The 27647-nt window shown below is 44.9% G+C and overlaps 1 protein-coding gene across 1 annotated transcript in view; it reads right to left on the reverse strand.

Annotated features, from left to right (window-relative positions):
• Nucleotides 1-24143, reverse strand: part of cacna1ea (calcium channel, voltage-dependent, R type, alpha 1E subunit a) — a 516576-nt gene extending 492433 nt beyond the window's left edge. Inside the window, exon 1 of the mRNA XM_080196651.1 lies at nt 23671-24143. Within this exon, the coding sequence (XP_080052777.1) occupies nt 23671-24143 (473 nt within the window). The remainder of the gene's footprint in view (nt 1-23670) is intronic.
• Nucleotides 24144-27647: the final 3504 nt, after the last annotated feature.

Genomic DNA, 27647 nt, shown 5'->3' on the forward strand with positions numbered 1-27647 from the left:
ATCTGTATTAGATCTCCCAAAATGCATTACCTCACATTTGTCCGGATTAAACTCCATCTGCCATCCCACCGCCCAAGTCTTCAACTGATCGATATCCTGCTGTATCCTCTGATGGTCCTCATCGCTATCCACCACCTTTGTGTCGTCCACAAACTTATTAATCGATCCAGTTACATTTTCCTCCAAATCATTTATATATACTACAAACAGCAAAAGTCCCAGCATTGATCCCTGAGGAATGCCACTCATCACAGCCCTCCATTCAGAAACGCATCCTTCCACTGATACCTTCTGTCTTCTATGACTGAGCCAGTTCTGTATCCACCTTGCCAACTCACCTCTAATCCCATGCGACTTCACCTTCACCAGTCTGCCGTGAGGGGTCTTGTCAAAGGCCTCACTGAAGTCCATATAGACAACATCCACTGCCCAATCCCATCATCCATCTTCATCACTTCCTTGAAAAACTCAATCAAGTTAGTGAGACATGATCTCCCTTTCACAAAACCATGTTGTCTCTGTATGGTCCTGTTAGAGGAATTTGAAATGCTCTGGGTTAAAACACTAAAAAAGACTATAGAAACAGAGTGGATTAACTTAAGAATCAGAGATTGCCTTATGTATATTTTACACAGGCACTGTCTGCATAGAAACATATAACAACAGTTATAAAATTTAAACGTTTATTTTTGAAAGTGTATTATTGAGCAGGCATATATCTTAGCCAGAGGCACAGGGTTCTGAGACATGATGGGAAATAGGCCAGTAAATTGAACCACATTCTTTATAACAACACACTGATAGAACCCCCTCCCTTTCTGGGGACCCTCTATTCCCATCCTATTCATGTATTTGTCCAGACGTCCCTTCAAACACATTAGTGTATCTACTTCCACTACCTCACCCAGGAGCGAGTTCCAGACACCCACCACCCTCTGTGTAAAAAACCTGCCTCGTATATCTCCTCTAAACCTTGTCCAACCTTAAACCTGTGCCCCCTAGTAATTGACTCTTCCACCCTGGGAAAAAAACTTCTGAAGTTTAGCTTTTATCAGCATGTCCTTATTTATAAGTGAAGTGCCAAGCTAGGGAACTCAGATGGCCTAATGAATAGACAAAGCCTTCAACCATAAAATGATAGTAAAGCTGCTGTATTTACATTGATAAAGAATTGATAAAGGTACCAGGGTACCTTTCGCTTCTCACAATTGTCTTTTCATCAATCGTTTTGAAGACGCCAAAGGGTTAATATTGCAATACCATGTTCCTAGTAGGGAATTCTGCTTGAAGGAAGTAGAGCAGGAATTGTCACAAAACCATTGGCTCCCTGATTCAATAGCCTCTCAACATGAGTTCCCCACTCTGGTCATAGGAGTACGAAATTTGGTCTTGCATCTCTGGAGTGTTCCATAACTGTGGAAATTGGAGTGCTTTAGAATTTGCTTTCAAGGCGGCATTGCTGCCTCTCAGCGCCAGGAACCTGGGTTCACTTCCAGCTGGGGTCACTGTGTGGAGACTGCACATTCTCCCCATGTCTGTGTGGGTTTCCTCTGGGTGATCTGGTTTCCTCCCGCAGTCCAAAGATGTGCAGGTTAGATGGATTGGCCACACTAAATTGCCCCTTAGTGTCAGGGAGACCAGCTAGGGTAAATGCATGGGTTTATGGGGATGGGACCTGAGTGGGATTGTAGTTGGTGCAAACTCGCTGGGCCAAATGGCCTCCTTCTGCACTATAGGATTCTATGATTCCATATCAACCAGATAAGAGAGTGTGAAACTGGCAACAGGTGGCCACGGGAAAGTCAGGCAGAAAAGTACTGGAACTTATTGTTCCCGTGCTGCCAGAGAATATCTGTAATTGGCCAAAGTACATGACATTTACTAGCAATAATTGACTTGTACTCAAGATGATTGATTCCTTTCTGACTGGGATGAACCAGAAGGCAGGTAAAAGTCTTTTGGAAGATATATAATTGTATTGCCAGTGTGATATAACTTCAGAGAAGTGTTGAGTCATCCAAACCTTTCTCTCCAAGCGTACATTTGTCAATAAAGAGTCTTTCCTCAGGATACTGTGGTCATGAGTCTTTGTATTAGCTAAAGCTGAGCTCAATATTTAGCCTCTGAAAAAATCCTCTACAGATCCTATGATTTTGAGAGGCCCCAGTGAAGCGTGTAAATCTCAGAACTCAGGACAGAGGCTACAGTGCAGTTTGTAAATTCAAGATCCCACGACAGTAGCCCCAGCGCAGTGTTTAAATCCCCAGATTCCAGGACAGAGGCTCCAGTGCAGTGTTTAAACCCTGAACTGCAGTTCAGAATCCAATGCATCACGGATATCATTAGTCCAGTACATGGTGTTGGATATTTCCAGGAGCTCTAGCCAACTTCTAAATCAGGTGACCTGTAACAGCCATCTTTTGGCTCAGCAAAGTCCCCCTTTTAAGTAAGAAAAACACAAGGTTTAAATTAAACAGTTTGTCATCTCTTTCACTTTTTAGAGACATGATGGTTCAGATATATCGCAGCAATCCTTCATCAGCCACAAGCAACAGTAAACCTGTTGGCAGCTGTGGAGGACCCAGAAATCTCCAAAATCAGCCTGAGAAGTTTGCAAGCCTGTTCTGAAAATTGGGCACTAAAATTGCAGAATTTGGAAAGACAGTTGCAGAAATGCAAAAGAAGCTTCACAGAAGGTGTGGAGGCAGAGAGAGGCAAAATAAATTACCCATTCAACATAGAGAGGGCTGTTATTCATGCAGAGATCGCATTCCAGTGATTGAGGAATAGGGCAGAAAACCATTAAAGAAGCAGAAAGACTTCAATTTAACAGTGTACTAAGCAAACAAAGCGCACCTAACCACATTCTGAGTCAGCAGGCATACTGACACATCTGCCGTTCAAGTCAAAGTCAGCATCGACACATTCCGATGCAGCAGACACCGCTACACACAGCAAGGCATCAGATACTGCAACACTCAGCAAAGGCGCAGATACAGCAACTCACACCAAAGGAGCAGGTACTGCAGAAGATACTGCAACTCATACCAAAGCTGCAGATACTGCAAATCGTACTGAATCAGCAGAGGGTTAGTCCTGAGGGAGTGCTGCACTGTAATAGGGTCAGTACTGCATTGCCTTCCCTCTCGTGTATTTTTTGGATTGTTGTGGCACTATTTTGAATGCATGGACAGATGTTTGTCCCAGTGTAGTTGGGCCAATATTAATTCTTCATACCCCGCGCAGACTGGAGAGGAACTGAGTCCAAAATCTCATACCAACACCGAATTGGTGAGAATGTGAATGGGACTGAAAACAACTTAAAATCCTCCTATCAATCCCTCACACAGGGTCAGGTCTAAAAACAGCTGCAGACTGCTGAGAAAGTACAAATCGTTCCAAACAGTTTAACAATTCATTATCACATATCTGGGACAGCAAATGCTGCAACAAAGTGTGGGAGAGAGAAAGCAGAGAGAGGAGATACTTAAACATGCAGAGAGTGAGTGAGGGAGATAAATTCTGAGAGTGGAGTGTGAGCGAGAGTTAAACAGAGAGAGAAAGGGATAAATACCACGTAAGTGGAAAGAGAGAGAAAGAGAGATAAATACTGAAGGGAGAGAGACAGAAAGAAAGATAAACAGAGAGATTAGAGAAAGAAAGAAATAAACACTAAGTGATAAACACTGAGGAATGAGAAAGAAAGAGAGATAAGCAATGAAAGGATAGAGAGGAATGAGCAAGGTGAATACTGAAAGAGGAGGATGAAACAGGGATGGTGAGAGACAGAGAGAGATATAATTTACTGAAATAGTCAAGCATTTTGTTCCACTGCCCTGAGTTGGAGGTGTAAGTATAGTTGTTTGGTAGTGGCTCTCTCTAGTTGAGTACATGTTAACTCATTCAGTTTAATGCATAGCAGAAAGATAACAATGAGGCTAGGGTGGAAGGCTTTTTTACAATTCATTTGAGAAACTGAGGATGGGAGAACATTGTGACACAGTTTGAAGCTTTTAAAGTTGGTTTTGAGAAAGGTTGAGCAATTTGAAAGATTGGTCTTTGTGTGTGCACATGGTGGTCAGTTTATACAATGAGTCAGCACAGTACGTAATTGGAAATAAAATGACACTGATGACAGATTTGGGGATAATGGGGACAGAGGACAAGTGTAATTATGGACAAAGTTGCGCATTTGAGTACAGTGAATACAACAGGAGCTGAGGACAAAGTAAATATTTTTCCACACCTTGGTGGACCAGATGTTCTTGGGGTAGTGTTTAACCGTTATTGACTGCAGAACTGCAGGCAGTACTATGGACTATCCCAAAATTAATGAAATTCTGGACGCCCATTATGGCACATCCAATGAGATTGTACCTGGGGTTGCATTCTGTGAAATGGAACAGTTGCAGAATGATATTGTTACAGATAACATTCTCGAATTAAAGAAACTCTCTCGTCATTGTGGGTTTGGTGCAAATTTAGAAGTTGACCTTAAAGACATAAGGTATAAAGAACAATAAAGATAGGGTCAAAGATTTGAACAAAGACAATAATTTGATGTGGAAGGAGGCTGCGATGAAGCCATAGCCACAGAAATGACAGAAAGAGATAGTTACAAACTGCCAGAGAGTTCATTTCCTGAGCGGATAATGGAGGTCCACCAGATTTCAGTGAGACCAGGCCATAGCAGAGTTGCCCTCGTCAGCTGCCACCATGATGGCCAGCTGTAAATTAGTGAGACCAAGATCCATTACCACTCCTCATTTCTCCTCATGCGAGTTCTAAAAGATTTATCCTGTATCATTAGATTACGATCCCTGGCTCTGGACTCCCTCACTATCAGGAACATCCTTCCTGTCTGGCCCTGTTGGAATTTTAAGTTTCTATGAGATCCCCTTTCATTCTCCTTACTCTCCAAGATAACAATGAAAGTAAATTGTGAATCTTTGATTTCTATTGTGTGCACCAGAGCCTTATCACTCTCATCTTCCATTTGTTCCTTTTCTTGTTCTCTGACTGAGTGCAACTCTCAATCACCCATCTTGATAACATCGCCTTCTGTTACCATATCTATCACACATGTTTTCCAGATTCCTGAACTAGCTTTGGACCTACCACAGCCTCGATCTGGTGCATGTTGTGACATTTTGTGTATGTTGGGTGGATTAGTAAATTTGCTGATGACACCAAAGCCGGAGGTGTGGTAGATTGTGAGGAAGGGTGTCATAGTTTGCAGGAGGACTTGGACAGGTTGCAGAGCTGGGCCGAGAGGTGGCGGATGGAGTTTAATGTGGAGAAGTGTGAGGTAATTCACTTTGGTAGGAATAACAGATGTGTTGAGTATAGGGCTAACGGGAGGACTTTGAATAGTGTGGATGAACAGAGGGATCTAGGTGTATGTGTACATAGATCCCTGAAAGTTGGGAATCAAGTAGATAGAGTTGTTAAGAAGGCATACGGTGTCTTGGCGTTTATTGGTAGGGGGATTGAATTTAGGAGTCGCAGCGTCATGTTGCAACTGTACACAACTCTGGTACGGCCGCACTTGGAGTACTGTGTGCAGTTCTGGTCCCCGCATTACAGGAAGGATGTGGAGGCTTTGGAGAGGGTGCAGAGGAGGTTTACCAGGATGTTGCCTGGTATGGAGGGGAGGTCCTATGAGGAGAGACTGAGGGATTTGGGGTTGTTTTCGCTGGAAAGAAAGAAAGAAAGAAAGAAGGTGGTGAGGGATTGGAATGCCCTGCCTGCTGCGGTTGTAAATGCGCCTAGTTTGGGGGCGTTTAAGAGATCCGTGGATAGGTTTATGGACGAAAAGGGATTGGTTTAGGTTAGAGGGTCATTGTTTTTTAACTGGTCGGCGCAACATCGTGGGCCGAAGGGCCTGTTCTGTGCTGTAATGTTCTATGTTCTATGTTCTATGTTCTATTACTGTTCCCACTAGTCCTGTATGCCACCTGGGTATGGCTGACTGGCCCACAGGAAATGGCACATTGACTGGAAAACAGGGGCATTTAGATGGTTGGTGGCTACCATGGCAATGGCAACATCAACAATACTGATTCGCTGACAGTGAGTTTGGCTGCTGTCACCGACAGGAGTGGGAGATCAATTTAAACTGCCCTGATCTCCCCTCGCCTGTCTATAAACAGAAAGTTGTTTCTTAATCATGATTTTCTGCTTTATAAATGGTGGCAGTTTTTCTCTAACCCCTACATTTGAAATGTCCCAGTCCTTTATGAATTACTTGCACAACAAACTCGAGTTAAGGCAGACAGGCTCTCCACGCCACGATGATGATGTGTCTCAGGAGGTAGAGGGTGTGGAGAGGCCACCACAGGAGCAGCCAGTGGCAGGCCCTCAGGAATGAGGGCAGAGGGCTGTGACTGATGGCCATGAGGTGGGAGAGCAGTCTCACAAACGGAGGCCAGGAGGAGGAGGATGTGGAGGCCAAGGCAGTACTGGACCAGAACATCATTCCAGGAGCTGTTGAAGGTGAATTGCCATCGCTGGCTCCGCCTATCCAAGGACACAGTTGGCACCTATGTGAGTTGCTCGCAAATCTGGCACCTGAGGGGAGGGTTGGCCACAAGCTCCCAGTAGAACAAAAAGCAAAGAAAATTACAGCACAGGAACAGGCCCTTCGGCCCTCCAAACCTGCACCGACCATGCTGCCCGATTTAACTAAAACCCCCTACCCTTCTGGGGACCATATCCCTCTATTCCCATCCTATTCATGTATTTGTCAAGATGCCCTTTAAAAGTCACTACCGTATCAGCTTCCACTACCTCCCCCAGCAATGAATTCTGTGTACAAAATCTGCCTTGTAATCTCCTTTAAACCTTGCCCCTTGCATCTTAAACCTATGCCCCCTAGTAATTGACTTTTCCACTCTGGAGTAAAGCTTCTGACTATCCAGTCTGTCCATGCCTCTCATAATCTTGTAGACTTCTATCAGGTCACTCCTCAATCTCCGTCATTCCAGTGAGAACAAACCAAGTTTCTCCAAGCTCTCCTCACAGCTAATGCCCTCCATACCAGGCAACAGTCTGGTAAATCATTTCTGTACCCATCCAAAGTCTCCATATCCTTCTGGGAGTGTGGTGACCAGAATTGAACATTATATTCCAAGTGCGGCCTCACTAAGGTTCTAATAAAGCTGCAACATGACTTGCCAGTTTTTAAACTGACTGCCCCAACCAATGAAGGCAAGCATGCCGTATGCCTTCTTGACTACCTTCTCCACCTGCGTTGCCATTTTTAGTGACCTGTGTACCTGCACACCCAGATTCCTCTGCCTTTCAATACTCTTCAGGGTTCTGCCATTTACTGTATATTTTCTACCTGCATTAAACCTTCCAAAATGCATTTCCTCACAATTGTCCAGATTAAACTCCATCTGCCATCTCCCCGCCCAAGCCTCCAACCAATCTGTATCCTGCTGTATCCTCTGATGGTCCTCATCACTATCCGCAAATCCACCAACCTTTGTGTCGTCCGCAAACTTACTAATCAAACCAGTTATATTTTTCACCAAATCATTTATGTATATTACAAACAGCAAAGTCCTAGCATTGATCCCTGAGGAATGCCACTTGTCTCAGCCCTCAATTCAGAAATGCATCCTTCCACTGCTACTCTCTGCTTTCTATGACTGAGCCAGTTCTGTATCCACCTTGCCAGCTCATCTCTGATCCCATGCAACTTCACCTTCTGCACCAGTCTGCCATGAGGGACTGTGTCAAAGGCCTTACAGAAGTCCATGTAGACAACATCCACTGCCCTACGCTCATCAATCATCTTCATTACTTCTTCGAAAAACTCAATCAAGTTAAAATCATAGAAACCCTACAGTGCAGAAAAAGGCCATTTGGCCCATCGAGTCTGCACTGACCACAATCCCACCCAAGCCCTACCCCCATATCCCTACAACTTTACCCACTAATCCCTCTAACCTATACATCTCAGGACACTAAGGCCAATCAACCTAACCCGCACATCTTTGGACTGTGGGAGGAAACTGGAGCACCCGGAGGAAACCCACACAGACACAAGGAGAATGTGCAAACTGCACATAGACAGTGACCCAAGTCTGGAATCGAACCCAGGTCCTCAGAGCTGTGGAGCAGCAGTGCTAACCACTGTGCTATCATGCCAGCCGCTAAAAGTTAGTGAGAAACAATCTCCCCTTCACAAAACCATGTTGCCTCTTGCTAATACTTCCACTTAGGGAGTAAATGCTGTCTCGAAGAATCTTCTTCAATAATTTTCTCTATCACTGACGTAAGGCTTGCCGGCCTGTCATTACCTGGATTATTCTTGCTACCCTTTTTAAACAAAAGAAACAACATTGGCTACAGAGGATTGGAGAATAGCCAATGAGGATACAAAGATTTCTCTCAAGGCCCCAGCAATTTCCTCTCTTGCCTCTCTCAGTATTCTGGGATATATCCCATCAGGCTCTGGCGACTTGTCTACCTTGATGTTTCTCAAGAAACCCAATACCTCCTCCTTTTTGATCTCAACGTGTCTCAAACTATCTATACATCCTTTCCCAGACTCAGCATCCACCAAGTCTTTCTCTTTGGTGAATACTGACGCGAAGTATTCATTTAATACCTCCCTTGTTTCCGCTGGCTCCACGCATAGATTCCCTCCCCTGTCCTTGAGTGGGCCAACCCTCCCCCTGGCTACCCTCTTTCTGTTTATATATGTATAAAAAGTCTTTGGATTTTCCTTAATCCTGCTGGCCAATGCTTTTTCATGACTCCTTTTAGCCCTCCTTATTCCTTTCTTAAGTTTTTTCTACTCTCCTTGTATTCCACACTTGCTTCATGTGTTCCCAACCTCCTAGTCTTGCTTCCTTTTCCTCTTTGACCAGTCTCATGATATCTCTCATTCTCCAAGGTTTCCAAAACTTGCCATACTTACCCTTCATTCTTACTGGAATGTGCCGGTCCTGAATCCCTATCAACTTACACTTGAAAGCAGACAAAATGCAGGGAATTATAGGCCGGATGGTTTAACATCTGTAGTTGGAAAAATGCTAGAATCCGTCATCAAAGAGGAAATAGAGAGGCACCTAGAAAAGAATGGTTTGATAGAGCAGACACAGCACGGATTCGTTAAGGGGAAGTCGTGTTTGATTAACTTATTGGATTTCTATGAGGATGTGACTAGTGCAGTAGACAGAGGGGAACCGGTGGATGTGGTGTTTTTAGATTTCCAAAAGGCGTTTGATAAGGTGCCTCATAAAAGGTTGCTACAGAAGGTTAGGGTGCACAGAGTGGGGGGTAAGGTGTTAGCGTGGATAGAGGATTGGCTGTCTAATAGGAAGCAGAGAGTTGGTATCAATAGGTGCTACTCTGGTTGGCAGTTGGTGCCTCAGGGATCGGTGCTGGGGCCTCAACTATTTACCATTTATATAGATGATCTGGAGGAGGGTAGGGTGACGAAATTTGCTGATGACACAAAGATGAGTGGAAAAGCAAATTGCGTGGAGGGTGTGGAAAGTCTGCAAAGAGATCTGGATAGGCTAAGCGAGTGGGCGAGGACCTGGCAGATGGAGTATAATGTTAGCAAGTATGAGGTTATCTACTTTGGCAGAAATAATAGTAGGAGGGATTATTATTTAAAAGGCAAAAAGCTGCAGCATGCTACGGTGCAGAGGGACCTGGGGGTCCTTGTGCACGAGTTGCAAAAACCCAGTCTGCAGGTGCAGCAGGTGATCAGGAAGGCGAATGGAATGTTTGCCTTTATAGCGAGGGGGATAGAATATAAAAGCAGGGAGGTCTTGCTGCAACTGTACAGGGCACTGGTGAGGTCGCAGCTGGAGTACTGTGTGCAGTTTTGGTTGCCACACTTGCGCAAGGATATATTGGCCTTGGAGGGAGTGCAGAGGAGGTTCACTAGGCTGATACCAGAGATGAGGGTGTTGGCCTATGAAGAGAGACTAAATAGACTGGGTCTGTACTCGTTGGAGTTTAGAAGGATGAGGGGGGATCTTATAGAGATAATGAAGGGGATGGATAGGGTAGAGGTAGAGAGATTCTTCCCACTTAGAAAGGATAGCAGGAATCGAGGGCACAGCCTCATGATAAGGGGGGGTGCAGTTTAGATCAGAGTTGAGGAGGAACTTCTTCACTCAAAGGATGGTGAATCTCTGGAATTCTCTGCCCATTGAAGTGGTGGAGGCTACCTCGCTGAATATATTTAAGTCACAGGTATATAGGTTTCTGATAGGTTTCAGGGGAATTAAGACAGGGGAGAAAGCGGGAAAGTGGAACTGATCCACTTCAGATCAGCCATGATCTTATTGAATGGCGGGGCAGGCTCGAAGGGCTAGATGGCCTACTCCTGTTCCTATTTCTTATGTTCTTATGTTCTAACTCCCACATGCCAGATGTTGATTTCCCTCAAACATCTGCCCCAAATTTACATTCTTCCTAATATTGTTGTAATTAGCCTTCCCCCAGTTATCACCTTAATTTGAGGACTACGCATTTCTTTATCCATCAGCACCTTAAAGCTTACTGAATTGTGGTCACTGTTCCCGAACTGCTCCCCGACTAAAACATCGACCACCTGGCCAGGCTCATTCCCCAATACCAGGTCCAGTTTGGCCCCTTTCCTAGTTGGGTTATCTACATACTGTTTCAAGAAGCCCTCCTGGGTGCTCCTTACAAACTCTGCCCCATCCACGCCCCTAGCACTAAGTGAGTCCCAGCCAATATAGGGGAAGTTAAAATCTCCCACCACAACAACCTTATTACTTTTACACCTCACCAAAATCTGCCTACATATCTGTTCCTCTATCTCCTGCTGATAGTTGGTTCGCCTACAATAAACCCCCAACACTGTGACTACACCCTCCCTCTTCTTGAGCTCTACCCATACAGCCTCACTGTATGAGCCCTTTGAGGTGTCATCCCGCAGTACAGCTGTGACATTCTCATTGAACAGTAGTACAACTCCCCCATCCCTTTTACATTCCCCTCTACCCCACCTGAAACATCAGTATCCTGGAATATTAAGCTGCCAATCCTGTCCTTCCCTTAACCAAGTCTCTGTAATAGCAACAAAATCATAGTTCCTAGTACTGATCCAAGTTCTAAGTTCATCTGCCTTACCTGTTACACTTCTAGCATTGAAACAAATGCACTTCAGGCCACCAGTCCCTCTTTGATTAGCAACCTCACCCTGCCTACTTTTCCCTCGGGTGAGTCTTATTGACCCAACTCTCTGGTTCCCCTTCAGCTAATCCACCTTTGCTTTGGTTCCCACCCACCTGCCAAAATAGTTTAAATACTCCCTTGTACAAAGAGTAACCCTGAGATTACAACCCTAGAGGTCCTGCTTTTTAATTTTCTGCCTAACTGCTGTTGCTGAACCTCATCACTCTTCTTACCTATGTCGTCAGTACCAATATGTACCACAACATCTGGCTGTTCACCCTCTCCCTTCAGAATGCTTGGATTTATACATGGATATACTTGGATTTCCAAAAAACATTTGGTGAAGTACTACACAAAAGACTCTTTAATAAGATAAGAGCCTATGGTGTTGGCATGGACAGAAGATTGGCTAACTAATAGAAGACAGAGAGTTAGAAGGACACTTTCAGGATGGCAATCTGTAACTAGTGGTGTGCCGCAGGGATCGGTGCAAGGTCCACAATTATTTACAAAATATATAAATGACTTGGACAAGGGAAGTGAATGTACTATTTCCAAGTTTGTGGATGACACATAAATAGGTGGGAAGACAAGAGGTGAGGATGAAACAAAGAGGGAAATAGATTCAGCGAGTGAGCAAGAATTTGGAATATAATGCAGGAAAATGTTTATGCAGTTTAGTAGAAAGAGTGAACATTATTGCAATGGAAAAAGGCTGCAGAAAGTGCAGCACAGAGGGATTTGGGAGTCCTTGTGCATAAATCACAAAAAACTAGCCTTCAAGTTCAGCAGGTAATAGAGAAAGCATATGAAATGTTGGCCTTCATTTCAAAGGCAATGGAGTATCAAAATAGGGAAAACTATATAAGGTATTTATATTGCATTTATATTGCATTTTGGTGATAGTGACCACAATTCGGTTACGTTCACCTTAGTGATGGGAAGAGATAGGCATGAACCTCGGGTCAGCAATTTTAGCTGGGGTAAGGGCGATTATGAGGCTATCAGGAGTGAATTAGGAAGCATGGATTGGATTAGGGGATTACAGGGACTGGGAACGTTTGAAATGTGGAGTTTTTTCAAGGAGCAGCTACTGCGAGTCCTTGATAGGTATGTCCCTGTCAGGCATGGTGGATTTGGTAGATCTAGGGAACCGTGGTGCACTAAAAGAGTTGAGTCGATGGTTAAAAAGAAAAAGGAGGCTTATGTTAGGATGAGATTGGAGGGCTCAGATAGTGCACTAGAAAGCTTTAGATTGGCTAGGAGGGAGTTGAAGAGTGAGTTGAGAAGGGCTAAAAGAGGACATGAGAAGACTTTGGCTGATAGGATTAAGGAGAATCCTAAGGCGTTCTATAGGTATGTCAAGAACAGAAGGTTGGTCAGGGCAAGATTAGGGCCAGTTACAGACAGCAGGGGGAAGTTGTGTGTGGAACCGGAGGAGATTGGAGAAGTATTGAACCAATATTTCTCTTCGGTGTTCACGCAGGGGGACATGAATATAGCTGAGGAGGACATTGGGTTGCAGGGGTGTAAAATAGACAGTATTACGGTTGATAAAGGGGATGTGCTGGAAATTCTTGAGGGGCTGAAAATAGATAAGTCCCCTGGTCCGGATGGGATCTACCCTAGGATTCTCTGGGAGGCTAGAGAGGTGATTGCAGAGCCTCTGGCTCAGATCTTCAGGTCGTCATTGGTCTCTGGTGTAGTCCCGGAGGATTGGAGGATAGCGAATGTTGTCCCATTGTTTAAGAAGGGGAACAGAGACTTTGCCGGGAATTATAGACCGGTGAGTCTTACTTCTGTTGTGGGCAAGGTTTTAGAAAAAATTATTAGGGATAGGATTTATAGTTATTTGGAGTGTAATGAATTGATTAGAAATAGTCAACATGGTTTTGTAGCGGGTAGGTCGTGCCTTACTAACCTTATTGAGTTTTTTGAGAAGGTGACCAAAGAGGTGGATGGGGGTAAGGCAGTTGACGTGGTATACATGGATTTTAGTAAGGCGTTCGATAAGGTTCACCATGGTAGGCTTCTGCAGAAAATGCAGATGTATGGGATTGTGGGTAATCTAGGAAGTTGGATCAGGAATTGGCTATCAGATAGGAGACAGAGGGTGGTGGTGGATGGTAAATATTCATCATGGAGTACAGTTACGAGTGGTGTGCCTCAGGGATCTGTTTTGGGGCCACTGTTGTTTGTAATTTTTATTAATGATCTGGATGAGGGTATAGTTGGGTGGATTAGTAAATTTGCTGATGACACCAAAATTGGAGGTGTGGTAGATTGTGAGGAAGGGTGTCATAGTCTGCAGGGAGACTTAGATAGGTTGCAGAGCTGGGCCGAGAGGTGGCGGATGGAATTTAATGCGGAGAAGTGTGAGGTAATTCACTTTGGTAGGAGCAACAGATGTGTCGAGTATAGGGCTAACGGGAGGACTTTGAATAGTGTGGATGAACAGAGGGATCTAGGTGTGTGTGTACATAGATCCCTGAAAGTTGGGAATCAAGTAGATAAGGTTGTTAAGAAGGCGTACGGTGTCTTGGCGTTTATTGGTAGGGGGATTGAATTTAGGAGTCGCAGTGTAATGTTGCAACTGTACACTACTCTAGTGCGGCCGCACTTGGAGTACTGTGTGCAGTTCTGGTCCCCGCATTACAAGAAGGATGTGGAGGCGTTGGAGAGGGTGCAGAGGAGGTTTACCAGGATGTTGCCTGGTATGGTGGGGAGGTCCTATGAGGAGAGACTGAGGGATTTAGGGTTGTTTTCGTTGGAAAGAAGGCGGCTAAGAGGGGATCTTATTGAAACATATAAGATGATTAGAGGTTTAGATAGGGTGGATAGTGATAGAGTGATAGCCTTTTTCCTCGGATGGAGAAAGCTAGCACGAGGGGGCATGGCTTTAAATTAAGGGGGGGTAGCTACAGGACGGATGTCAGGGGTAGGTTCTTTACCCAGCGGGTGGTGAGGGATTGGAATGCCCTGCCTGCTGCAGTTGTAAATGCGTCTAGTTTGGGGGCGTTTAAGAGATCTCTGGATAGGTTTATGGACGAAAAGGGATTGGTATAGGCTAGTGGGTCATTGTTTTTGTAACTGGTCGGCGCAACATCGTGGGCCGAAGGGCCTGTTCTGCGCTGTAATGTTCTATGTTCTATGTTCTATGTTCTATGTACTAGTTAGACTACACCTGGAATATGTGAACACTGTTGGTCCTCTTATCTAAGGAAAGATATACTGGCATTGGAGGCAGTCCAGAGAAGGTTCATTAGGTTCATCCCCCTTAGAGGGATTTTCTTCTGATGAGAGGTTGAGTAAGTTGGGACTGTACTCATTGGAGCTTAAAAAAATGAAAGGCAGTTTAATGAGATAAATAGGATTCTCAGGAGGCTTGACAGGGCTGATGCTGAGAGATTATTTCTCCTTGTGGGAGAGTCTAGGTCCAGAGGACATTACCTCAGAGTAAAGGTCACCCATTTAAGACAGAGATGGTGGGGGTTGGTGGGGGGGGGTTCTTCTCTCAGATGGTAGTGGATCTATGGAATTGAGGATTATCATATCAAATCAGTCATGATCACATTGAATGGCACAGCAAATTTGATGAGTTGAATGGCCAACTTCTCATCCTATGTTTTATGGTATAACTGGGGCAATTGAGAAAGTGATGAGCAGTGAATGGGTAACAATTGTGGTTCTTCACAAAGCAGGCAGGCGTATTTAGATTCATGGCAATTACAAATAAAGAGTAAATAAGATGGTTGAGGATGATACTTACCCAGTACCTATATGGATTTCAGTAAGGCGTTTGACAAAGTCCCTCGTGGTAGGCTGGTAGAAAAGGTTAAGGCGCATGGGATACGGGGTCAGGTAGCTAGGTGGATTGAGAACTGGCTGGGCAATAGGAAAAAGTCTTTTTACTGTGTTTACGCCAGTCCAACGCCGGCATACCCACATCTGGGCAATAGGAGACAGAGGGTAGTTGTGGAGGGGACTTTGTCCAGCTGGAGGCCAGTGACCAGTGGTGTGCCGCAGGGCTCAGTACTGGGACCTTTCCTCTTTGTAGTCTACATAAATGACTTGGAAGAGAGCGTAGGTGGTGTGATCAGCAAGTTTGCTGATGACACCAAGATGGCAGGGTTGGCGGGTACTGAAGTGGATTGTCAGGTGATACAACAGGATATAGATAGGTTGGTGCATTGGGCAGATAGGTGGCAGATGGAATTTAATCCTGACAAATGCGAGGTGATGCATTTTGGAAGGAATAATGTAGAGAGGAGCTATGTGATTAAAGGTAGGCAAATTAGGAGTATAGAAACACAGAGGGACCTGGGAGTGCAGGTTCACAAATCCATGAAGGTTGTGACACAAGTGGAGAATGTTGTCAGGAAGGCTTATGGAATGCTAGCCTTTATAGGAAGAGGTATAGAGTTTAAAAGCTGCCGTCTAATGCTTCAGTTGTATAGAACGTTGGTTAGACCGCATTTGGAGTACTGCGTCCAGTTCTGGTCACCTTACTACCGAAAGGACGTGGAGGCTCTGGAAAGGGTGCAGAGGAGGTTTACCAGGATGTTGCCTGGCAAGGAGGGGTTGGGTTACGAGGAAAGGTTGGAGAAACTGGGACTGTTCTCTTTGGAATGACGGAGATTGAGGGGGGACATGATAGAGGTATATAAGATACTGAAGGGAATAGACAGGGTCAATAGTGAGAGACTGCTCCCTAGATTGGTTACGAATACAAGAGGACATGATTTAAGGGTGAGGGGGGAGAGGTATAATTTGGATATGAGAGGAAGGTTCTTTACGCAGAGAGTAGTGGGGGTATGGAACGTGCTACCGAGTGGAGTGGTGGAGGCGGGAACGTTGGACTCGTTTAAGGTTCAGTTAGATAGGCACATGAGTGAAACGAGGATGGAGGGTTATGGTAGGGGTTATTGAATAAGGGTTAGAACCTCGGGAGACACTGGAAAGGCAGGCTTGTGATTAACGTTTTTGTCTCTTCACTCCGCAGGCGGAGGTCCACCTCGTTGTCAAACGAGGGGCATGCACACGGTGGGTCGTGCATGGGCTGCTCCTGGAGGTTCCGGGAGTGGCCTAGTACTTCGTGTCGGTGTGTGTGCTTGATCCTGGACCGGTAGACGGGCGCCGCAACAGCTCGCTGACTAGCACTGCTAGCTGTGCAGATACATGGATTTGGGCCTGTGTCTGTGGGAGTTTGTGCATTCTCCCTGTGGTTGCGTGGGTTTCCTCCAGGCGCTCCGGTTTCCTCCCACACCCCAAAGATGTGCTCTTAGGCTGATTGGTTTTACCAAATTGACACTATTCTCCCCTGAATCTGGCTAAGTCAGCGGTTCTAATTGTAGATACGCAGGGTAGAATAGGTGTAGGGTGATGCGGCGGTGCGGGCTTGTTGGGCCGAAGGACCTGTTTCCCGTGCTGGGTTGTTCTTTGTTCTTTGTTAGTACCTACTAGTGAAGATTTGTTTCCTAATATAGCAAGTGGGAAGATGTTCCAGGAGATAGATCTGTCGAATGCATATTTGTGATTAGAATTGGATGACCAGAAGAAAGCTGTTTTTCCATTCAGGCACACAAAGGTTTGCGTCAGAAAGGAAACAATTTGTTCTGTCTAATGGTCCCCAAGTATTCCAGTGTGTCATGGGTTAGATGTTAAATGGGATGATTGGAGAGTGCTGTTTCTTGAATAAAAAGCAGCAAGGCAGAGAAAGAGCACATTTAAGTTTAACACTTCAGGAGTACAGCACCAAAGTTAAAAGCATCATACCTGGGTCATGAAATGAATTGGTAAGATGTAATATATGTATGTAATATATGTTGGGTTTGGGTGCGCAGTACCCCTTTAAGAGTGTGGGTCAAGTGGCTCCTGGGGGATTAGTTCATTCCAGTGTGGGATCTGGTTATGCAGCCTTAGATCTGACTGTGGACACTGCATATCTACAATAAAGAGCTCCCAGGGTTCAAGTTACCAAGCCTACCTCATGGTTCTTTAGGTCATTAAATATATACATAAGTCATAATGTATATACTGTACTGTATATACATAATAAGTCATTACGTATATACATTACAGTAGATATCCACCCAACACAGCAGAGGGAACACGGCGAAGCACTTAAAACATTCACAGTGACTGTTGTGTAAAGTCCAAAGTTCATCGATGATATAACTGATACATTCACTTCACTATCAATGGCTCACTGATGCAATAGATTAGAATGTCAAAAAGCATTTGAAAAAGTGAAGAAAATGTTGACTAATGTCATGACAAAAAAAATCAGCGAAAGGTTAGGCGCAGAATAGATTTCCCACTACAATGTTCCATCAAACAGTTCCGGGACAAGATCAGCATGGGAATAGTTGGACGAAGATTACTCTACACCATCCCCATCAAACACTCCCAGGAAATGTGCAACATGGAATTAGTACAGAGTAAAGCTCCCTCTACACTGTCCCATCAAGCACTCTCAAGAAAGGTACAGTAAGGGTTGGACACAGAGTAAAACTCCATCTACACTATCCCCATCAAAGACTCACAGGAAATTTTCGCATGGGGTTAAATGTAAAGCTCCCTGTACACTGTCCCCATCAAACACTTCCAGACAAGTACAGCACAGGCTTGAAAATAGAGTAAAGCTCCTTCGACACTGTCTCCCCCCATATACACCCCCAGGATACATACAACATGGGATTAAATATGGAGTAAAGTATAATATACACTGATCCAATCAAACACTCCCAAGACTAGCACAGCGCTGTGTTAGATACAGAGTAAAACTCCCCATACAATGTCCCCATTAAACACTCCCAAGACAGGTACATCATGGGGTCAGATACAGAGTAAAGCCCACTCTACGCTGTCCATATCAAAAGTTTTCTGGACAGATACAGCATGGGATTAAATGGAGAGTAAAGCTCACTCTATACTGCCCCAATCAAACACTCCCATGATAATTACAGCACAGGTACAGGTTAAAGGCAGGTAAGGGAGGTGGTGTAGCTCTGATATTTAAAGATGATATCAGGTCGGTAGTGAGAGATGATATAGATTCTATGGAAAAAAAGGTTGAATCCATTTGGATGGAAATGAGAAATAGTAAGGAGAAAAAGTCACTGATAGGCGTAGTCTATAGGCCACCAAATAATGACATCACGGTGGGACGAGAAATAAACAAAGAAATAACACTTGCATGTAAAAATGATACAGCAATTATCATTGGGGATTTTAAGCTACAAATCAATTGGTCAAGCCAGGTTGGTCAAGGCAGCCTTGAGAAGGAGTTCATAGAATGTATCTGCGATAGCTTCCTTGAACAGTATGTAATGGAGCCGACAAGGGAGCAAACTATCCTAGATCTGATCCTGTGTAACAAGACGGGAATAATTAATGATCTTGCAGTTAGGGATCCTCTTGGAAGAAGCAATCACAGTATGGTTGAATATAAAATACAGATGGAGCGTGAGAAGGTAAAATCCAACACCAGCGTCTTGTGCTTAAACAAAGGAGACTATAAAGGGATGAGGGCGGAGTTGGCTAAGGTAGGCTGAGAGCAAAAACTTTATGGTGGGACAATTGAGAAACAGTGGAGGATTTTTAAAGTGATTTTTCACAGTGCTCAGCAAAGTATATACCAGTGAGAAGGAAGGACTGTAGAAAAAGAGGTAATCAGCCATGGATATCTATAAATAAAGGAGGGTATCAAATTGAAAGAAAATGCATACAAAGTGGCAAAGATTAATGGGAACCTAGAGGATTGGGAAATAGAGCGGCATGGTAGCACAGTGGTTAGCACTGCTGCTTCACAGCTCCAGGGACCTGGGTTCGATTCCCGGCTCAGATCACTGTCTGTGTGGAGGTTGCACATTCTCTTTGTGTTTGCGTGGGTTTCCTCCGGGTAGTCTGGTTTCCTCCCACAGTCCAAAGATGTGCGGGTTAGGTTGATTGGCCATGCTAAAATTGTACTAGGATGCTTAGGTTAGAGAGATTAGCAGGTAAAATATGTAGGGATGTGGGGGTAGGGCCTGGATGGGATTGTGGTTGGTGCAGATTCGATGGGCTGAAGGGCCTCTTTCTGCACTGTAGGTTTCTATGATGGATAGAAAAGTAAGATGGATTATGAGAGCAAACTAGCTCAGAATATAAAAATAGATAGCAAAAGTTTCTACAAATATATAAAACAAAAAAGAGTGGGAAGGTAAACATTGGTCCTTTAGAGGACGAAAAGGGGGATGTAATAACTGGAAATGAGAAAATGGCTGAGGCATTGAACAGGTATTTTGTGTCGGTCTTCACAGTGGAAGACACAAATAACATGCCAAAAATTGATGACAGGAAGGCTGTGGCAGGTGTGAACCTAGAAACTATCATTATTACGAAAGAGGTAGTGTTGGGCAAGTTAAAGGGGCTAAAGGTAGACAAGTCTCCTAGAATGCATCCCAGGGTACTAAAAGAAATGGTGGGAGAAATAGTGGTAATTTACCAAAATTCGCTGGACTCTGGGGTGCTTCCTGCAGATTGGAAAACAGCAAATGTGACGCCACTGTTTAAAAAAGAAGGTAGATAAAAGACAGGTAACTATAAGAACATAAGAACATAAGAAATAGGAGCAGGAGTAGGCCATCTAGCCCTTCGAGCCTGCCCCGCCATTCAATAAGATCATGGCTGATCTGTCGTGGCTCAGTTCCACTTTCCCGCCCTCTCCCCATAACCCTTAATCCCCTCTCTTATCAAAAACCCATCAACCCGCGTCTTAAAAATATTTAGCGAGGCAGCCTCCACCACTTCAACGGGCAGAGAATTCCAGAGATTCACCACCCTTTGAGTGAAGAAGTTCCTCCTCAACTCCGTTCTAAACTGCCCCCCCTTTATCTTGAGGCTGTGCCCCCTAGTCCTACTGTCCTTTCTGAGCAGGAAGAGTCTCTCCACCTCTATCCTATCCATCCCATTCATCATCTTATACATCTCAATGAGATCTCCCCTCATTCTTCTAAACTCTAACGAGTACAAGCCTAGTTTATTCAGCCTCTCCTCATAGCTCAACCCCCTCAACTCCGGTATCAGCCTAGTAAACCTCCTCTGCACTCCCTCCAAGGCCAAAATATCTTTGCGCAGGTGCGGCGCCCAAAACTGCACACAGTACTCCAGCTGCGGCCTCACCAATGCTCTATACAGCCACAGCAAGACCTCCCTACTTTTATATTCAATCCCCCTCGCTATGAAGGCCAGCACCCCATTCGCCTTCCTGACCACCTGCTGCACCTGCAAGCTGGGTTTTTGCGACTCATGCACAAGGACCCCTAGGTCCCTCTGCACCGTCGCCTGCTGCAGTTTTTCGCCACGTAAGTAATAATCGTTCCTACCATTATTCCTACCAAAGTGGACCACCTCGCACTTGCCAACATTAAATTCCATTTGCCATTTCCTGGCCCATTCGCCCAGCCTATCTAGATCCTGGTTAGCTTAACTTCTATAGTAGGGAAAATGCTTGAATCTATTATCAAGGAAGAAATAGCAAGACACCTGGATATAAATTGTCCCATTGGTAAGACATAGCATGGGTTCATGAAGGGCAGGTCATGTTTGACTAATTTGGTGGAATTCTTTGAGAACATTACATGTTCAGTGGACATTGGAGAACCTGTGGATGTGGTGTAAAGCTCACTCTCTACTGTCTCCATCCAATAGTCCCAGGGCAGGTACAGCATGAGGCGAGATACAAAGTAAAGTTCACTCTATCCTGTCCCAAAGAGAGAGAGGGCAGGTTTAGAATGTTGTTAAATATGGAGTGAATCTCCTTCTGTGCTGTCCCCATCAATCATTCCCAGGACAGCTACAACACTGGTTAGAAATGGAGTAAAGCTCCCTATACACTGTCCCCATCAAACACTCCCAGGATAGGTGCAGCACGGGGTTAGAGACAGAATAATGCTGCCTCTACTTGTCCCAACAAACAATCCGAAGGCAAATGGCTAAAAGCTGCATTAAAAATTTATTAAGGCTGTCTTTTAATTGCTTGTTTTGAGGAAGTGTGTCAAGTGGTTGAATGAAGAATCATGTTGTCAGCTGCTGTGTGACTCAGAGGCAGTACAGACTGTGTATGTAACACTGGGAGCAAACTGGATCTCACCATGGAATGTGTCACGTGACAGGATACTGTGCACTTCACACATTGTGAATAGTTACACTACTGAAGGACATCTGCTGTTCCACAGACGTTTCAGAGTGCAGCTGATCATGGCTGCTTGGAGACAATTCAAACAATTATCCATTCATCACCTGTGGCTGCTTTGTGTGTGCTGTCTTGGGAAGCACTGCAGTAACTCACTAAGATTAGTCTGATAGCACTCCCCCCAAACCCACTCCCTCCACCATGGCTGCAGTGTAGACTATTTTTAATCAACTGAGAGAAAAAGGCTCTTCAGCTCAATGGCACTTAGCTGTCTTTATGCTCCATAGTGTTTAAAACCTGACTTGGAAATATATCACCCTTCCTTCACTGTCCCTGGATCAAAAATCCTGAATCTTCCTCTCTACCAGCATTGTGGGTGTACCTACACCACATGGACTGCAGTGGTTCAAGAACGCCATAAGACCATAAGATATAGGAGCAGAATTAGGCCATTCAGCCCATCGAGTCTGCTCCGCAGGTCAATTATAGCTGATAAGCTTTTCAACCCTATTCTCCTTTTTCCCCTAACTTTTAAATCCCTTACCAATCAAGAACCTCTCTATCCCTGTCTTAAATACACTCAATGCCTCCACAGCCTTCTGTGGTGATGAATTCCACAGATTCACCATCCTCTGGCTGAAGAAATTTCTCCTCCCCTCAGTTCGCCCCTTTACTCCAAGGTTGTGCCCTCAGATCCTAGTCTCTCCTACTAATGGAAACATCTTCCCCACATCCACTCTACCCAGGCCTTTCAGTATTCTGTAAGTTTCAATGAGATTGCCCCTCATCCTACTAAACACCACTGAGTACAGACCCAGAGTCTCAGATGCTCCATATACGTCAAGCTTTTCATTCACGGGATCACTCTCGTGAACCTCCTTCGGATCTTCTCCAGGGCCAGCATATCCTTTCTCAGATACAAGGCCCAAAATTGCTCACAATACTCCAAATGTGGTCTCACCAGAGCCAGAAGCTCACCACCACTCCTCAAGGGCAGTTAGGGATGGGCAGTCAATGCTGGACTAACTAGCGACACCCACGTCCTGTAAATGAATACAAATACAGAGGAACTATTTATTCTGGTGGGGGGAGTCCAGAGAACATAAACTTAAAATGAAACTGAAAATGAGACCTGCTCTTGTAGTCATAGTGTTTACATGGCTGGTCCCGTTCAGTTTCTGGTCAGTTCTGATCTCAGGATGTTAGTGGTGAAGGATGGTTGAGTGATGATAATGTTGTTGAATGTTTAGGGCAGATATTGTTGGAGACTGGCTTTGGGAAAGCAGTTACGACTTACAGTCTTTTCACCAACATGACTTTCCTCTCAGTACTGACCCAGCGGCTAAGACTCTTCAGGAAGCCCAGAGCTCACAATCCCCCCTTGGGCTGGGGCTGCTGAGTAATCCTGAGTACAATTTGGACTCCCAAAGAAAGAAACATTTGAGCCCTGGATGTCAAAGGGTCAATAATCCATCACCACACCGAATCCAGCCACTTGCCTTATCTGGATACCTTCCTGTTCCCTACTGTTACCCAGCCTCTGTCCCACCCATACACTTCACTCCAAGCCAGGCTTCAGGCTGCACCACTGCCCCAAGTCACACTCAGGAAAGAAATGTGACAGTACATAGCAAGATCCCATAAAGAGTGATGAGCAGATTATTGGTTTTCTACTGAGTCCAACTGAACAATAAATATTGATCCAGCTTCACAACAGAGAACTCTCGTACTGATTTTTCAAATAGCATGCTAGTGCATAACTCCCTTCCCCCTCACACTCAACTCCTACCCTCACCCCTTCCTCCCTCCCTTTCTCCTTCCTCAGTCACCCCTCCCTCAATCTCCCCTGCCTTAGGCTCACTCTCTGTCACCCCTCCCTCAATCTTCCCTTCCTCAATCTCTGAACCCTGCCTCTCCCCTCCCTCAGTCAAACCTCCCTCAGCCACCTCTCTCTCAGTCACCCTCTCTCAGTCACCCCTCTCCCCTCCCTCAGTCTCCTCTCACTCACTTCCCCCACATGCACCTCCCTCCCCCTCTCTTTCCCCTCATTTGTGCCTCCCTCTCTCCTGCCTCCTCCAGTTTTTGAGCTCAGTTTGATATTACTTGCTGCTTGTTCTTGCCTCTGCTGCTCTCTCACTCCCACGGTTTCCAGCCACTGACTTGTTCTCAAGGCTTTTAAAATGAAAGATTTGCATTCAATCTGCTGTTGAGATTCACTTGTATTTAAATCGTGTCGCATCGCACCGACACCCAGAACCAAGGACAGCCAATGAGAGGTCAGCAATAGCCACCTCCAGACGACACCAAGCGAGACTTACTCCCATTCTTTACGCTGGGCTTGAGGGGTACTCTGCATCTTATGTGCCTGATGAGCTTTGATGATGTCCCGCTGTTCCACAATTCCTCCTCTTCTCCGCTTAATGACGTGGGGGCTGAGGGGAAAGTCAGGGTCATCAATGGGGAAGGGGTTGAGCCCCATCATTGGAATATCAAAGAAACTGCTGCTTTCAAAGGTGAAATGTGCATCAAGATCCTGGACTCGAACATCATAGACTGTATCATAGCTCACTGTCTTGGACATCAGGCCCTCTGCCAATGACTGAGGCGGTAGCAGCGCACAGGAATGTCTCTCCATCTCCGCCTGGCTCCTCTCGCCCAGGCTTGTGTGCTGTGGGCCCAGGCTTCCTGCATCTTGGACAGGAAGAAGTAAATCCTTTGTGCTGGACTCCTTTCCGACTCCGAATGTCTGGTCCAGGACAGAATGAGTGCTTCCTGATGCAAATCCTAACATTTTCAACACCTTAGAAAGAGAGAGAGAAATTAATCGATCAAATTCAAACAAAAATTCATACTTATGTTTAACATTGTCAATCCTCCTGAGGACCTTCGCTAAAATGAATATCAAGCAAAGTTTGATACCAAGACAAGCCCCGTGGAATTTAAGGAGTGTTTTTTGAGTAGGAAAAGGAAACATAGAGGTGGAGAGTTTTGGGTAGGGAATTCCGGAGCTTGGGGCCCAGGCAGCTGAGGGCACAGCCACTATTATGATCAGGGAGACTCAAGAGGCCAGAACTGGAAGAGCCAAGAGACCTCAGAGGGTTGTAGGTCTAGAGGGGATTACAGAGATAGAGAGGAGTGAGGGATTTGAAAACAGGAATGATTTTTTTAAATCAGGGGCTTATTAAAATGGGGGCAATGCTGATATCAGAGCTTGGATGTCCTAGATCTATTGAAAAGAGTGAATCAACTATGATCTGAAGTTGAATCTGTTGTGATAGGATGGGCTGCCCTGTGTACATGGTGCACAGCACTGAGTTTTGTTCAGGGAAATCAAATAGAAATGGATGATCTATATTCCAATGATCAAATTCCAAAAGGACATGTTCCAGATTCTATTTTGCTCTCAGATCGCCAGGCTAAGTGAACGGAGCAGATTGGGAGTGATGTGCCTTCATTAGGTCCAGTGCAAAAACTTTGGGAGATTGAAATCATTTCAAGATGGATAAGGGGAGTGATATGAAACAATCTCTCGTCTGATCGCCCCAGCTCAAAAAGGAATCCCACAACAGTTTCCTAAACACAAAGGGTGGAACAAAAGAATGACACAGTCAGGTGACAAAGAGGAAGTAAGAATCTTCGAATATCCAACTGCATGAACAGCCTGGATCAATGCCTGGATCACAGCTTCCCCTGGCTGCCAGATGAAGGCAGCAGCATCCAACACTGACACAACTGTCCCAGAAACCCTCAATCCCAACAGTCAGGCAATCTGATCAGTAACTATTCTTCAAAAATGGATCAGTGTTGAAGCAGCCAGGCTGGCTAGGTTCTTGCTGCTTATATCTTTTTATCAATTGTAGGAACAGTTATTTTTGATTAAATAAAAAGACTGTATACAATGAAATATAAAGTCCATTACATATAGAGCAGTGTATACACAGCAATATAGGGTATGTTGTCTATACAAGAGTGTTTTACACTGTAATACAGGGTGTATTATATATACAGGAGTGTTATCCACTGTAATACAAAGTGGGTTATGTATGCAGGAGTGTTATAGCCAGTAAAATGAAGTGTGTTAAATATACAGGAGTGTTATGCACTATTATATAGGGAGTGTTATATATACAGGAGTATTAATGATAGTAATATAGGGTGGATTATATATACAAGAGTGTTACACATGGTAATATAAGGCGTGTTATATATACAAGAGTGTTACAGGTAGTAAAATGGAATGTGTTGTATATGCAGGAGTGTTTTAGACAGTAATCTCAGGTGGTCTATATAGAACGTAGAACATTACAGCGCAATACAGGCCCTTCGGCCCTCAATGTTACATAGAACATAGAAAACTACAGCACAAACAGGCCCTTCGGCCCACAAGTTGCGCTGATCATATCCATACCTACTAGGCCTATCTATAACCTTGAATCCCATTAAATCCCATGTACTCATCCAGAGTTTGCCTTCGCCACCACCGACAGCAGCTGATTCTACTCACTCACCACCCTCTGAGTGAAAAGCTTACCCCTGACATCTTCTCTGTACCTACTCCCTAGCACCTTAAACCTGTGTCCTCTCGTAGCGACCATTTCAGCCCTGGGAAATAGCCTCCGAGAATCCACCCGATTTATACCTCTCAACATCTTATAAACCTCTATCAGGTCACCTCTCATCCTTCGTCTCTCCAGGGAAAAAAGACCTAGCTCCCTCAACCTATCCTCATAAGGCATGCCTCCCAATCCAGGCAACATCCTTGTAAATCTCCTCTGGACCCTTTCAATAGCTTCCACATCTTTCTTGTAATGAGGTGACCAGAACTGCGCACAGTCCTCCAAATGGGGTCTGACTAGGGTCTTATAAAGCTGCAGCATTTTCTCCCGACTCCTAAACTCAATCCCTCGATTAATGAAGGCTAGCACACCATACGCCTTCTTGACCACATCCCCCACCTGCGAGGCCGATTTAAGAGTCCTTTGGACCCGGACCCCAAGGTCCTTCTGATCCTCTACACTGCTATTATACTCCTTCATCTCATTGGACCTGCCAAAATGGACCACTACACATTTATCCGGGTTGAAGTCCATCTGTCACTTCTCCGCCCAGTCTGCACCCTATCTATGTCACGCTGCAACTTCTGACATCCCCTCCAGACTATCCACAACACCACCAACCTTCATGTCGTCAGCAAACTTACCAACCCAACCCTCCACTTCCTCATCCAGGTCATTTATGCAAATTACAAACAGCAAGGGTCTCAGAACAGATCTCTGGGCACTCCACAGGTGACCGACCTCCATGCAGAAAAAGACCCACCCACAACCACTGTCTGCCTTCTGCAGGCAAGCCAGTTCTGGACCCATAAGGCAACAGCCCCTTGGATCCCATGTCCTCTCACTTTCTCAAGAAGTCTTGCATGGGGGACCTTATCGAACACCTTGCTGAAGTCCATATAAACCACTTCCACCGGTATCCCTTCGTCAATGTGTTTAGTCACATTTTCAAAGAACTTAACCAGGCTCGTAAGGCATGACCTGCTCTTGACAAATGTTGCGTCGACCCGTGAAACCAATCTAAAGCCCATCTAACCTACACTATTCCAATATCATCCATATGTTTATAGAATGACGATTTAAATGCCCTTAATGTTGGTGAGTCAACTACTGTTGCAGGCAGGGCATTCCACGCCCTTCCTACTCTCTGGGTAAAGAACCTACCTCTGATATCTGTTCTATATCTATCACCCCTCAATTTAAAGCTATGTCCCCTTGTGCTAGCCACCACCATCTGAGGAAAAAGGCTCTCACTGTCCATCCTATCTAATCCTCTGATCATCTTGTATGCCTCTATTAAGTCACCTCTTAACCATTTTCTCTCTAACAAAAACAGCCTCAAGTCCCTCAGCCTTTCCTCATAAGACCTTCCCACCATACCAGGCAACATCCTGGTAAACCTCCTCTGCACCTTTTCCAATGCTTCTACATCCACATTAAAATGGTTTGGCACAGCCAAGAAGGGCTATAAGGCCTGTTTCTGTGCTGTAGTATTCTATGGTTCTATCCTTCCTATAATGCAGCGACCACACCAGGGTTTTGTACAGCTGCAACATGACCTCGTGGCCCTGAAATTCAATCCATCTACCAGTAAAAGCTAACACACTGTACGCCTTCTTAACAACCCTATCAAGCTGGATGCCAACTTTCAGGGATCTATGCACAAAACAGATCCTTGTGGTACATCACTAGTAACTGAGCTCCAGGATGAACATTTCCCATCAACCACCACCCTCTGT

Source organism: Carcharhinus amblyrhynchos, chromosome 9 (genome assembly GCF_965287045.1).
Source record: "Carcharhinus amblyrhynchos chromosome 9, sCarAmb.v2.hapA, whole genome shotgun sequence".
NCBI lineage: Eukaryota > Metazoa > Chordata > Chondrichthyes > Carcharhiniformes > Carcharhinidae > Carcharhinus > Carcharhinus amblyrhynchos.